The sequence below is a fragment of the Mustelus asterias genome, unplaced genomic scaffold (assembly GCF_964213995.1).
Source record: "Mustelus asterias unplaced genomic scaffold, sMusAst1.hap1.1 HAP1_SCAFFOLD_2201, whole genome shotgun sequence".
Taxonomy (NCBI): domain Eukaryota; kingdom Metazoa; phylum Chordata; class Chondrichthyes; order Carcharhiniformes; family Triakidae; genus Mustelus; species Mustelus asterias.
Window position 1 is genome coordinate 8,037 of NW_027592146.1, and position 13,663 is coordinate 21,699.

At 43.4% G+C, this 13,663-nt stretch overlaps 1 protein-coding gene across 1 annotated transcript in view; it reads left to right on the top strand.

The window, feature by feature from the left end:
- Positions 1 to 3,918: 3,918 nt before the first annotated feature.
- The window catches only part of LOC144489447 (rho guanine nucleotide exchange factor 7-like), a gene marked incomplete at both ends in the record, with an annotated part of 50,192 nt that continues 40,447 nt past the window's right edge, over positions 3,919 to 13,663 (top strand). The window contains one exon of the mRNA XM_078207309.1: positions 3,919 to 4,002. Within this exon, the coding sequence (XP_078063435.1) occupies positions 3,919 to 4,002 (84 nt within the window). The remainder of the gene's footprint in view (positions 4,003 to 13,663) is intronic.

Consider the following 13,663-nt stretch of genomic DNA (forward strand, 5'->3'; position numbering starts at 1 on the left):
CACAGCAGCCAGTTTATACACAGCAAGCTCTCACAAACAGCAATAACCAGGTATTTTTAATGCTGATGTTGATTGAACAGGACACCACTGAAGGGAGATCAACTGCCCCCTCTGCTTCAAAATGGTGCCACGGAATCTTTTAATTCTTTCTTAGAGGGTTGGCAGGGCCTCAGTTTAATGTCTCCTGATGAAAGATGGCTCCTCTGACAGTGCAGCACTCTGTCAATAACTGTCCTGGGAGTGCCAGCAGACTATGGGGTTCAAATCACTGGAGTGGGGCTTGAATCCACAGACCTCTGACTTCGAGGCCCCACTGAGTTACAACTGATGCCTCAACTGGAACTGCGAGAGAATTGTCCAAGAGGGGAGGCAAGAGGATTCAGCATCAAACTTTGGATGTTGGTTTACCTGCTCAGATCTTTCAAATTAGTAACCCCAACAATTCATTTGCTCTACAAATCAGTTACATCAAACAACGATAAACTCAAATTAATTTCACCTGAGTTATAATCTTCTGACGCGTATGTGAATGCTACCACTGAGCCAATTCCGGCCTTGGGTCACTGTCTGCGTGGTGTTTTCACCTTTTATCCATGTCTACGTGGGTTTCCTCCAGATGCTCCGGTTTCCTCCCACAGTCCAAAGATGTGCAGGTTAGGTGGATTAGCTATACTGAATTGTCCCTTAGTGTCCCAAGATATAGATTAGGTGATTAGCGGGGTAAATAAGTGGGGTTAGGGAATGGGGCCTGGGTGGGCTGCTCTGTCAATGAGTTGGTGCAGGCTTGATGGGCTGAATGGCCTCATTCTACACTGTAGGGATTCTGATTCTATGAAATATGGGGGGTTACGGGGTGTGTAGACTTGATTGGCCGAATGGCCTCCTTCTGCACTATAGCGATTCTGTATCTGTTTCTGTGGATGGGCCTCTGTGTTTCTGGGTATGCATGCACAGTTCTTGTTGTCAGATAATTGTGAGCTGCAATAAAAGCATTGGTTTGTGCAGACCATGATTTGATGAGTGTAGTTATTGGGGATGGAGATCAGTTCCCCGGTTTGTCGTTAGTAGTTTTCCAGTCATTCACTTGAATGTGTCAATCGTGAATTGTTTGCATTAAATTTCACAGTGCACAAAGCTCGATATGCTAACTTGTGGAACAATATTTTGACAAATTGTCTGAAGCGCCGCCGTGGCCACTGGTGGTTACAGCGAAGGTAATAGTTAATATTTTCCATACAGATGCCTCAGTGATAAACCAAGGTTCCAGTGAGTTAGTTTATTACCTTCACTGAGAGAGGAAAGTGAATGTTCCCGTGTGCAATGTAGCACGGCTGTAGTAAAAATAAGGTGAGGTTAATCCCAAATTGGTGACCCCAAAGCCTGGAATTTAAAAGCTTGAAGATTACGTGAAGGAAGTGAGGAGCTTTTGAAGAGTGGGGCTAGAGGAAGAGAATGTGAACTGAATGTTGATAGGGGGTGCAAGAACATAAGAAATAGGAGCAGGAGTAGGCCATCTAGCCCCTCGAGCCTGCCCCGCCATTCAATAAGATCATGGCTGATCTGACGTGGATCAGTACCACTTACCCGCCTGATCCCCATAACCCTTAATTCCCTTACCGATCAGGAATCCATCCATCCGCGCTTTAAACATATTCAGCGAGGTAGCCTCCACCACCTCAGTGGGCAGAGAATTCCAGAGATTCACCACCCTCTGGGAGAAGAAGTTCCTCCTCAACTCTGTCTTAAACCGACCCCCCTTTATTTTGAGGCTGTGTCCTCTAGTTTTAACTTCCTTACTAAGTGGAAAGAATCTCTCCGCCTCCACCCTATCCAGCCCCCGCATTATCTTATAAGTCTCCATAAGATCCCCCCTCATCCTTCTAAACTCCAACGAGTACAAACCCAATCTCCTCAGCCTCTCCTCATAATCCAAACCCCTCATCTCCGGTATCAACCTGGTGAACCTTCTCTGCACTCCCTCCAATGCCAATATATCCTTCCTCATATAAGGGGACCAATACTGCACACAGTATTCCAGCTGCGGCCTCACCAATGCCCTGTACAGGTGCATCAAGACATCCCTGCTTTTATATTCTATGCCCTTCGCAATATAGGCCAACATCCCATTTGCCTTCTTGATCACCTGTTGTACCTGCAGACTGGGCTTTCCACAAGAAAGAAGAGATTAGACAATACTTTTGGAACTGAAGGAAAGCTAGAGTAGAAAGCTCAGTATTGATGGGTATAATTGTTGTGACGAAGCTTTGCAGTCATAGATGAATTACCTATTGGACAAAATGCCTTTTCCTTGGACACTGTTCAGGAAGGCAAGAGATCAAAAGTCAGAAATGGAATCAAGATTCAAGACTAGAGCAGACTTGAGAGTTATGGAGATGCAAAAATAGTTGAGGAATTAAGTATTTGGTACAAAGGAGAGGGAGCTAAATCTTCAGAAAGCAATTTTACCAGTGGAGGGAGATTGGGGTTCTATTTGTCGTGGAGCAGTCATCCAATCAAACGGCTAATGCCCTTTAGTCAGTGCATCATATTTGACTATTGTCAATCCAGGTGAGGCTAATGGTTTATTTATTTATCAAAATGCAATGAATAAAAGTCTGCTGTTGATCTTTGATCTCAATACTTGTATCTTTAAACTAAGTAGTGGAGGGGGAGGGGTCAGTTGGAAAATTAAAAATTCAAAATTAGAGAAGGTAAGGTTGCAGGTTAGTGATGAGGTGGATTGTTACCAGAAAAAGGAACAGAATGTGTGAATGTCTTTTGGAACAAGGAGTTATACAAGAGTAGGGAAATTTGATAAGGGAACAAGCTTAAAGGCTTTGTGTCTGAATGCACAAAGCATTTGGAACAAAATTAATGAGTTAACAGTGCATATAGAGACAAAGGGGTTTGATTTGAGACATGGTTACAAGGGGACTAGGTCTGGGAATTGAATATCCAAGGGGACTTAATATTCCAGGAGGATAGACAGAAAGGAAAAGGTGGTGGTGTATCTTTACTAATGAAGGAAGGGATCAGTGCTGTAGTGAGAAATGATATAAGCACGGGAGATCAAGATGTTGGAATCAGTCTGGATAGAAATAAGAAATAGCAAAGAAAAGAAGTCCCCGTTGGGAGTAATCTATAGTTCCCCAAACAGTAGTTCCGCAGCTTCATGACTGATCCATCAGAATATCACTCCTCATCCAACTAATGATGTCAGAAAGCCCTGAATTACAAGAGGGTTTCAGTGTAACGGGCACTACGCTGGAGGATTGAAATTTAAACCCATATTTAACTGAAAAATAAGTTTGCATGTCAGTCATCATCTGATTTTGGGTTTTGATGAAGGACACATTCCTAACATGAATATTCTCTTAAAAGATAGAGACTGACCTCCTTGCTTCCAGTGAATTGTGATATCCACTCCATGGCCTTGCCTATCCCTAGCTCTGTATCCTCTCCTAACCTCTCAGCCCTCTGGGATCTCTACACTCTTCCAGTTCTGGCCTCTTCTGTATTCCTGATTGTCATCACTGTACCACTGGTGAGCGTACCTTCAGATGTCTGGGGTTTAAACTCTACTCCTCATGACCCTCACATCTCAAACTATTTCTTTATGTGATTCGGTGTCAGTGTTTGTTCAACCATTCCTGTGAAGAGCTTTGGGATGCTTTACTATAGTCAAGGTGCTATATAAATGCAGATTGTTACTCCATGTATTTTAAACTTTGTATTTCCAAAACTCTTGTTGAATGTGGGAATCGTCCCTTTCCTGAGCCTGTCTCCTTAATCCTTTGTACCGGGTACCTGCTGGGTATGCTTTGTCACAGATTTGAGTTCGGTGCTGTGATTTGCAGGGGCCTGTGATGTTCAGCTAACATTGGGCACTCACGTTCTATCCGTGTGTTCATCTTGCAGATACATCAGGAGCCCAAGACAGAAGCAGAATGTTTGAGCAACATTAAAGAGTTTTTGAAATGCTGTGGTGTGCTTCGTGTGGAGGTGAGTGTGTGAAATGTTTATTATTTGCCAAACTGGTAAAGGAGGAACCTGTTTACTTTCTGAGCACAAGAGTCATAGAGGCAAGAGGTAGTAGAGGCGGGTACAATGACAACACTTAAAATACAGTTGGACAGGTACATGGATTGGAAAGGTTTAGAAGGAAATGGGTCTGGTTTGGTTTTGGAAATCTGGTCGGCATGGACGAGTTGGGCCGAAGGGCCTGTTTCCGTGCTGTATATCTCTATGACTCTCACTGTGAGCAGGTGGGCAGAGAGAGGGGTGAAGGGCGAGTGAATTTGGGGAGGGTATAGCGCTGGAGCAGAGGAGAGAGGGCGGGAGGGGCAGGGTGGAACTTTTACATCCATTCATATAGCCACTTTGTTTATTGAGTTTTTCACCCTAATGGCTCCGTCTCAGATTTTGCTTGATAAGTTTCTGAAGCACCTTGGGGTGTTTTATTTTGCTGAAGGTGCTATATAAATACAAGTTGTTTACTCATGGTTATATTGGGTTTTTTTCTGACGCAGGTTAAACTTGACTGTATGAGGCAGGAGCTGAGAGGTTTATATTGTCTCTCACTTTGTGGGTGAATGTGACAAGTGGTGTTCCTCAGGGATCACTGCTGGGACCTTTGCTGTTTGTAATATATATAAATGATTTGGAGGAAAATGTAACTGGTTTGGTTAGTAAGTTTGCGGACGACACAAAGGCTGGTGGATTTGCGGATAGCGATGAGGACCATCAGAGGATACAGCAGGATTTAGATCAGTTGGAGACGTGGGCAGAGAGATGGCAGATGGAGTTTAATCCGGACAAATGTGAGGTCATGCATTTTGGAAGGTCTAATACCGATAGGAAATATACAGTAAATGGCAGGAGCCTTAAGAGTATTGAAAGGCAAAGGGATCTGGGTGTACAGGTACACAGGTCACTGAAAGTGGCAATGCAGGTGGAGAAGGTAGTCAAGAAGGCATACGGCATGCTTGCCTTCGTCAGCCGGGGCATTGAGTTTAAAAATTGGCAAGACATGTTGCAGCTTTATAGAGCCTTAGTTAGGCCGCACTTGGAATACAGTGTTCAATTCTGGTCGCCACACTACCAGAAGGATGTGGAGGCTTTGGAGAGGGTACAGAAAAGATTTACCAGGATGTTGTCTGGTATGGAGGGCATTAGCTATGAGGAGAGGTTGGAGAAACTTGGTTTGTTTTCACTGGAATGACAGAGGTTGAGGGGCGACCTGATAGAAGTCTACAAGATTATGAGAGGCATGGACGGAGTGGATAGTCAGAAGCTTTTTCCCAGGGTGGAAGAGTCAATTACTAGGGGGCACAGGTTTAAGGTGCGAGGGGCAAGGTTTAAAGGAGATGTACGAGGCAGATTTTTTACACAGAGAGTGGTGGGTGCCTGAAACTCGTTGCCAGGGGAGGTAGTGGAAGCGGATACGGTAGTGACTTTTAAGGGGCGTCTTGACAAGTACATGAATAGGATGGTAATAGAAGGATATGGTCCCCGGAAGGGTAGGGGGTTTTAGTTAAATCAGGCAGCATGGTTGGTGCAGGCTTGGAGGGCCGAAGGGCCTGTTCCTGTTCTGTAATTTTCTTTGTTCTTTGAATGTCACTAAATGACATAAAGTGTGCACCAATTGGAGTTTGCACGTTCTCCTCGTGTCTGCGTGGGTTTCCTCCAGGTGCTCCAGTTTCCTCCCACAGTCCAAAGATGTGCGGGTTAGTTGATTGACCATGCTAAATTGCCCCTTAGTTCAGGAGGACTAGCAGGTTAAATACGTGGGATTACAGGGATAGGGGCTGGGTGGGATTGTGGTCGGTGCAGACTCGATGGGCTGAATGGCCTCCTTCTGCACTGTAGGGTTTCTATGATTAATCACAGCATTCCCAGTCCTCCAATACAACACCTCTGATTTCACAGACTTTGAAATGTAATTGTTGTTTTTAAGGAAACAGACCACCTTCAAAACACTTTTGCTCAATTACTCTGATATGTTACTTGCGATGTGAGTGGGCATGTGTACTCTGAAACAACAACAATCACTCACATTTATACAGTGCCTTTAACATAGAGACATCTCAAGGTGTTTCACACAGAAGTAATTGGACCATATTAGACAGCAAGCAGAACAAGGACATTTCAAGAGGAGATTTCAAATACTTTGAACTCGTAAGTTTATCTATTAGTCTCAAGTAGGCTTACATTAACACTGCAATGTAGTTACTGTGAAAATCTCCTAGTAGCCACACCCCGGTGTCTGTTTGGGAACAATGAGGGAGAATTTAGCATGGCCAATGCACCTAACCAGCATGTCTTTCGGACTGTGGGAGGAAACCGGAGCACCCAGAGGAAACCCATGCAGATGGGGAGAACGTGCAGACTCCGTACAGACAGTCACCCAAGTCGGGAATTGAACATGGGTCCCTGGTGCTGTGAGGCAACAGTGCTAACCACTGTGCCACCTTCACAAATTATCTTAAAGGAGGAACAGTAGAGAAGTTTTGTGAGAGATCTAAGCTGCTGACTTATTTGAATTGTTTTGACAATGCGGAGATAATGAACAAGTTGTACATCATTTAATGGTTAGATGGTTATTTAATATTTAGCTTCCCAGTTGAGCTGTGTCAGTTACTGTTATTGGTCAATCATTTACAATTAGACCATTGCGCTGAATCATTGGAATAAACACTTTTTTTTGTTGGGATTGTGAAAGGAAAAGATCTTCTGATTGATGAAAGGCTGTCTGTAGATTCAATGATGGAGCATCCACAACCCTCTAGGGTAGAGAATTCCACATATACACAATCTTTCGAGTGAAGAGATTTCTCCTCATCTCAGTCCTAAATGATTGGCCCCTTATCCTGAGACTGTGCCCCCATGTTCTAGATTCCCCGACCAGCAGAAACAACCTCTGTGTCTACCCTTTAAAGCCCCTTCAGAATCCTAAATGGTTCAATGAGATCACCTCTCATTGTTCTCAACTTCAGAGAATATTCAGCCACTTTGCTCAGTCTCTCCTCATAGGACAGCCCTCTTATCCCAGGGACCAAGTTGGAGAACCTTTACTGTACCGCCTCCAATGCAAGTATATCCTTCCTTAAATATGGAGACCAAAACTGCACACGATATTCCAGGTGTGGTCCCACCAAAGTCCTATGTAATTGTGGCAAGATTATCAGATTGTCCTGCTTCCTCTTCAGTCGATTGACGTGGGTTCGGTGGAATGTGATTTAATGTTACACTGCATGCAGGTGCAGCAGGCGGTAAAGAAGGCAAATGGTATGTTGGCCTTCATTGCGAGAGGTTTCGAGTACAGGAGCAGGGATGTGTTGTTACAATTACACAGGGCCTTGGTGAGGCCACACCGAGCATATTGTCTGCAGTTTTAGCCTCCATTTCTGAGGAAGGGTGTTTTTGCTCTCGAGGGAGTGCAGCGAAGGTTTACCAGGCTGATTCCGGCGATGGCAGGACTGATGTATGAGGAGAGATTGACTGGGTTAGGATTGTTTTTGCTGTAGTTCAGATGAATGAGGGGGGGGCGGGAATCTCACAGAGACTTGCAAAATTCTAACAGGACTAGAGGGTAGATGCAGGGAGGATGTTCCCGATGGTGGGGGAATCCAGAACCAGGGGGGGGTCACAGTCTGAGGATTCGGGTTAGACCATTTGGGAAGGAGATGAGGAGACATTTCTTCACTCAAAGAGTGGTGAGCCTGTGGAATTCATTACCACAGGAAGTAGTTAATGCCAAAACATTGAATGTATTCAAAAGACGGCTGGATATAGCACTTGGGGTGAATGGGATCAAAAGTTATGGGGAGAAAGCAGGATTAGCCTATTGAGTTGGATGATCAGCCATGATTGTGCTAAATGGCGGAGCAGGCTCGAAGGGCCAAATGGCCTCCTCCTGCTCCTATCTTCTTTATTTCTATGTTTAATGTCAGGTTGGTTTAGACAGTGATGGTGCAAAGTCACAGCTTTATCTACCAAACTATCAGAATTTTTCTCCGCTACGTATTGTTAATGTTGGAGTTGTGCTGCAATAGAGTACATGCTTTAAGTTGCTGTTCAAGAACAGTTGTCCCTTATTGGGCAAGTATTGGGGCTACAATCCAAGAGTATATAAAAAGGTCTTCATACTGCGTGTTGGGGGTGAATGGGAAGAGTCTGTGTCTTTATTCTGCAAACTTGGCAATCTGTCTTAAGATGCAGGCTGGCTTCAGACTCATTCTTTCCTCAACATACGGATATTAGATTTCACACTCATTCTCAGTGTCTTTCATATCTCCCCATTTAACAACCGGTTGTTTTTATCCAGCGAATGTTTCTTTCTGGAATTCTCATTGACACACAGGAGCCAGGCAGTCACCTGTCCTAAAATCTTTGTCCCAGACACCTTCCATGGCAGGCTGGGCCTGCACTGCCTCCTAATCACTGCTGGTCACACCCATTCACCCACGCACTCATTATTTCTTGGACAGAATAACCTTTTAGAAGCATCCAATGGCACAACTATTAGTCCTTTTATGTAAAACTCTGTATCTTATTTGCCTTCCCCTTAAACCTCCCCAGTTCCGTCTATACCTTGCTCTTTAACCAAGTTTAGAATCACTCTTTCTGGTCTCCCCTGCTTTGGCTCAGTGTCAGTTATGGCCCGATGGTGCTCCTGTGAAATACTTTGGCACATTTTCCTACATTAAAGGTGAAATATAAATTTGAGTAGTTATTTATCCAATTGAATTTTTCCTGGGCTGAAGTTACTTTCACAGTGTAGAATGTGTCCTGCACATCAGTGCTATCAACTGAGAGGAAATTTCTCAGTTAAATGTGCTCAGTGATCAGCTGACTAACTTGTCATTGATCTGTTGCGAATGAGAACAAAGATCCTTTTATTCAGAAGTATTTGTTTATGAAAGATTGACACATTTAAATATCCAGAGGTAAATTTTCATTGCAACAAAGGCCATGAAAAACTGAGTAAAAGTAGCTTCCACTGCTTCTGTGCTTTGGTTGGCCCAGTTATATTACGATCATACAAACTAGGGGCAGGAGTAGGCCATTCTGCCCCTCGGGCCTGCTCTGCCACTCAATATGGTTATGACTGATCTGATTGGAATTGATAAGCACAGTATCTTTATCCAAAATGGCAGCACTACAGAACTATGGCAGCTTTAGGAACGGGGGCCATTCAGCTCCTTAAGCCTGCTCTGTCATTCAATTAGATTGTACCTCAACTCCACTTACCTGTCTTTGCTCCATGTACCTTTGGTCCGCTTACTCAACAATATCTATCAATCTCAACCTTGAAAGCTCCAATGTTTCCCAGCACGCTCAGGAAACAGTTCCAGATTTCCACTCCCTTTGTGTGATGAAGTGCTTCCTAATATCACCCTTGAATGGCCTGGTTCTAATTTAAAGCTTCTGCCCCCTTGTTCTGGTCTCCTTCTTTAAGGAGGGATCATCTTGCATTGGAAACAGTTCAGAGAAGGTTCACAAGGTTTAAGAGGAAAGGTTGGACCGATACTCATTGGAGTTTAGGAGAATGAGAGGCGGTCTCATTGAAATGTATAAATAACATTCAGACAGGACTTGACAGAATAGATGCTGAGAGGATGGTTCCCCTCATGGGGGAATCTAAAACTAGGGACACAATAAAAAAGGAGTCTCCCATTTGGTCCCATTTAAGAGATGGGAAAGAATTTCTTCCCTCAGGGTCGTTACTCTTTGGAGTTCTCTTCCACAGAGAGCAATGAAAGCTGGGTCATTGAATATATTCCTGGTTAAGTTAGACAGGTTTTTGATCTCTAAGGAGTCAAGGGATGGAGGGGGGTGAGGGGTGGAAGGCAGTAAACTGGAGATAAGATCACTAATTTCATTCCTGAAAAATCTGGCTTTAATCTTTCGATTATGTGTCCTATCCCTAGGTCCCCAAACAGTGGAAATAATTTATCTCTATCTATCTTATCTGTTCCTCTTAATATTTTGGAAACTGATCAAATCATCCTTAAATGTCTAAGTTCCATAGTTTATGTAATCTCTCCTCATAAATTAACCCTCGGACTCCAAGGATTATTCTGGTAAATCTCCACTATACCCACTCCAAGGCCAGTATATCCTTCCTCAGGTGTGCTGTCCAGATCTGCTCACAGTAACTCCAGGTGTACTCTAACCAGGATTTTGTTCACTAAAGCATGACTTCTGCCCCCTTGTATTCTAGTTCTCTCGATAGAAAGGCCAGCTCTCCATGAACCTTTTTGATTTTATTTGTACCTGTTCGTGATGTTTTAAGGACATATCTAAGCGTCTTTGGACTGCCAGTGATTCTATATTTTCACTATTTGGAACGTGTTCTTTCATTTTTAGGTCCAAAGTGGATGAGCATACAAATGAAATTGAAATGAATTTGCCACTGTTCTATTCCTTCAATCCATCAGCATTGCTTTGTAATTTTATGCTTCCATCTGCACTGTTTACAGCCTATCGTTGTCATCAATAAGTTTGGATGTGTGACTTTCTAGCCAATCATCTAAGTTACCAATAAATATGGCGAATAGCTGAGGCCCCAACACAGATCCTTATAGGACACCACTAGTCACATGCTGCCAATGACTTTCTCTGTCCATTATCCCTACTCTGTTTCCTATCACTCAACCGGTTTCCTAACCAGATCAATAATTTACCTTCAAGTCCTCTTTAAGTCCTGCTGTGGCATCTTTGATGTCCATCCAGGTTGGTCAGGGGTGGGTCTGGGTCTTGGTTTAATTTCTCACCTGAAATATGGGAACATGCAGATTAAGGGGAAACAAAGGAACGCTACCGAACAGGTGATTGCCTGAGGAGTTTACAGTGATAGGGGAAGGTCTGAAAGGACAGTGGACATTTATTCAATTATCACTTTCAAAAGGAAAACATTGCAAGGCAATGGGGAAAGAGCAGGTGGGTGGGGTAAATTCACTCATTCAAAGAGCTGGTACATGTGTGATGGGCTGAATGGCCATCTGCTGTGCTGTATGTTTCTAGGATTCCGACATTGGGCAAATACCCACACTGTCAGATAAAATGAGCAGGACTCCAGGAAGATTGGTTTGATGGGCCAATTATTTCTTCCAGATGGAGATTTATGCTTCTTGCTAAAATTAACATCAGAACTCAGAGTAAATTGAGAAAGATTAGGTCAGCATCAGGCACCTTGTGATCAGTTGCATCTTCACAAATAGAGTGCTGTGAAGGATTGTAACACAGCCATTGCTTAGAGTAATTGAATGATCTTAGATTCCTTTCTAACTTTGTCATTGTTCCAGGAAGTTGTCCTTGCCCAGGTAGAGAAAAGTAAGCAGCTGGGGCTCTGCTAATCTTTTCTGTATTTCTGTTGCGGATACAAGGTGAGCCTGTCCAACCTTTCCTCATAAGACAACCCACCTATTCCTTATATTAGTCCAATGCATTTACATCCTTCCTTAAATGAGGAGACCAATATTGCCCAGAGTACTCCAGATGTGGCCTCACTAATGCCCTGTACAACTGGAACATAACCCCCTACTTTTGTAATCAGTTCCCTTTACTGTAAACAGTGACACCCCATTAGCTTTCCTAATTACTTTCAATAGCAACATTTTAAAAGCATTTGGATAAGTACATGGATGGGAAAGGATTAGAGGGTTATGGGCCAAACATGGGAAATTGGGATTAGCTGGGAGGGCACCATGGTCGGCATAGACCGTTTGGGCTGAAACAGCCTGTTTCCATGCTGTATTGTTCTATGACTCTATGATTACTTTCTGTAGCTGAGTTCTAACCTTTTGTGATTCATGCACGAGGACACCCAGATTCCATTAATTTGCTGATTTAATTATTACTATGGGTTAATGCTTCACATTGCTTTGCAGAACAAAGGAGAAGGTGTGCTAGGTCATGTGTGGTCTTCAGGTGAAGTGAGGTCAGAGTGTGGAGGATAATTGGACCATGGGCGATGGACTTAATTTCAGCCCCATTTTAAGAAGTCAGACATTCGGGACTAGTTTTTGTACTTGTCATGCTTGTATATGGGAAAATGAGGAGTAGAGTCAGTTGGGCTGGAGAAGGTTATACATTGCAAAACCAAGTTTACAAGTTTCCACTCACAAAAACAGAAAAAATAGGAGCTGGAGTAAGCAATTCGACCCTTTGAGCCTCCTCCACCATTCAACATTATTATTGCTGATTCTCTATCTCAATGCCATACTTCCGCACTCTCCCCATACCCCTCGATACCTTTAGAATCTAGAAATCTATCTGTTTCCTTCCTAAGTATATTCAGGGATTTGGCCTCCACAGCTTTCTGTGGTAGAGAATTCCACAGGTTCACCACCTTCTGAATGAAGAAATTTCTCCTCATTTCAGTGCCTACCCTGCATCCTGAAACTGTGGCCCCTTGATCTCGACCCCCTGCCGCCTGTCCCTGGCAGAGGGAACATCATCCTTGCATCCAGCCTGTGCATCCCTGTCAGACTTTTATATATTTCAATGAGATCCCCTCTCATTCTACTAAATTCTAGTGAATGCATGCCCAGTCGACCTAATCACTCTTAATGCAGCAATCCTAGCATCCCAGCACCTTTGCTGCACTGCCTCAATGGCTATTTTTGTTCTTTCTTAGATAAGGAAACCAAAACTGCACACAATACTCCAGGTGTGGTTTCACCAAGGCACTGTACAGTTGCAGAAAGACACCCTTGCTTCTGTACTCAAATCCTCTTGCGATGAAGGCCGACATACAATTGCCATCCTGACTGCTTGCTGCACCTGCGTGCTTGCTTTCAGTGACTGGTGTACTGAACACCAAGGTCCTTTTGTATACATTTCCCAATCTATCAGTATTTAAATAATATCCTGCCATTCTGCTTTTCCAACCAAAGTGGATAACTTCACATTTATTCATGTTATACTGCACCTGACATGTACTTGCCTACTCACTAATTTGTCTAAATTAACTTGAAGCTTCTTGACACTCTCCTCACCACGCAACTTGAATCATCAGCAAACTTGGAAATATTACTTTTGGTTCCCTGATCCAAATCATTGATGTATATTGTGAATAGCTGGGGCCCAACCACTGGTCCTGTGGGAACCCCTCGTCACCACCTGCCCCTTTGAAAAAGACCCATTTATTCCTACTCTCTGTTTCCTGTTTACTAACCAAATCTCAATTCATGCCAATATATTATCTCCAATTCTATGTATTTTAATTTTGATTCTAACCTTTGATGTGGGACTTTATCAAAGACTTTCTGAAAATCCAAATGCACCACCTCCACTGGTCCTCCCTTATCTATCTACTAGTTATGCCCTCAAAAAAATATCAGTTGGTTTGTTAAATATGATTTCTCTTTCATAAATCCATGTTGACTTTGTCTAATCCCATTGATTTTTCTAAGTGTCCTGTTATCTCATCCTTTATAATAGACTCCAGCATTTTCCCTACTCCTGGAGTTACGGTAACTGGTCTGTAATTCCCTGTTTTCATAGAATCCCTACAGTGCAGAAGGAGTTATTCAACCTATCGAATCTGCACTGACTCTCGAATAGAGCCCAGGACCTTTTCCATAACCCCACATATTTACCTTGCTAATCCACCTAATCCCACGGTAGCACAGTGGTTAGCACTGCTGCCTCACAG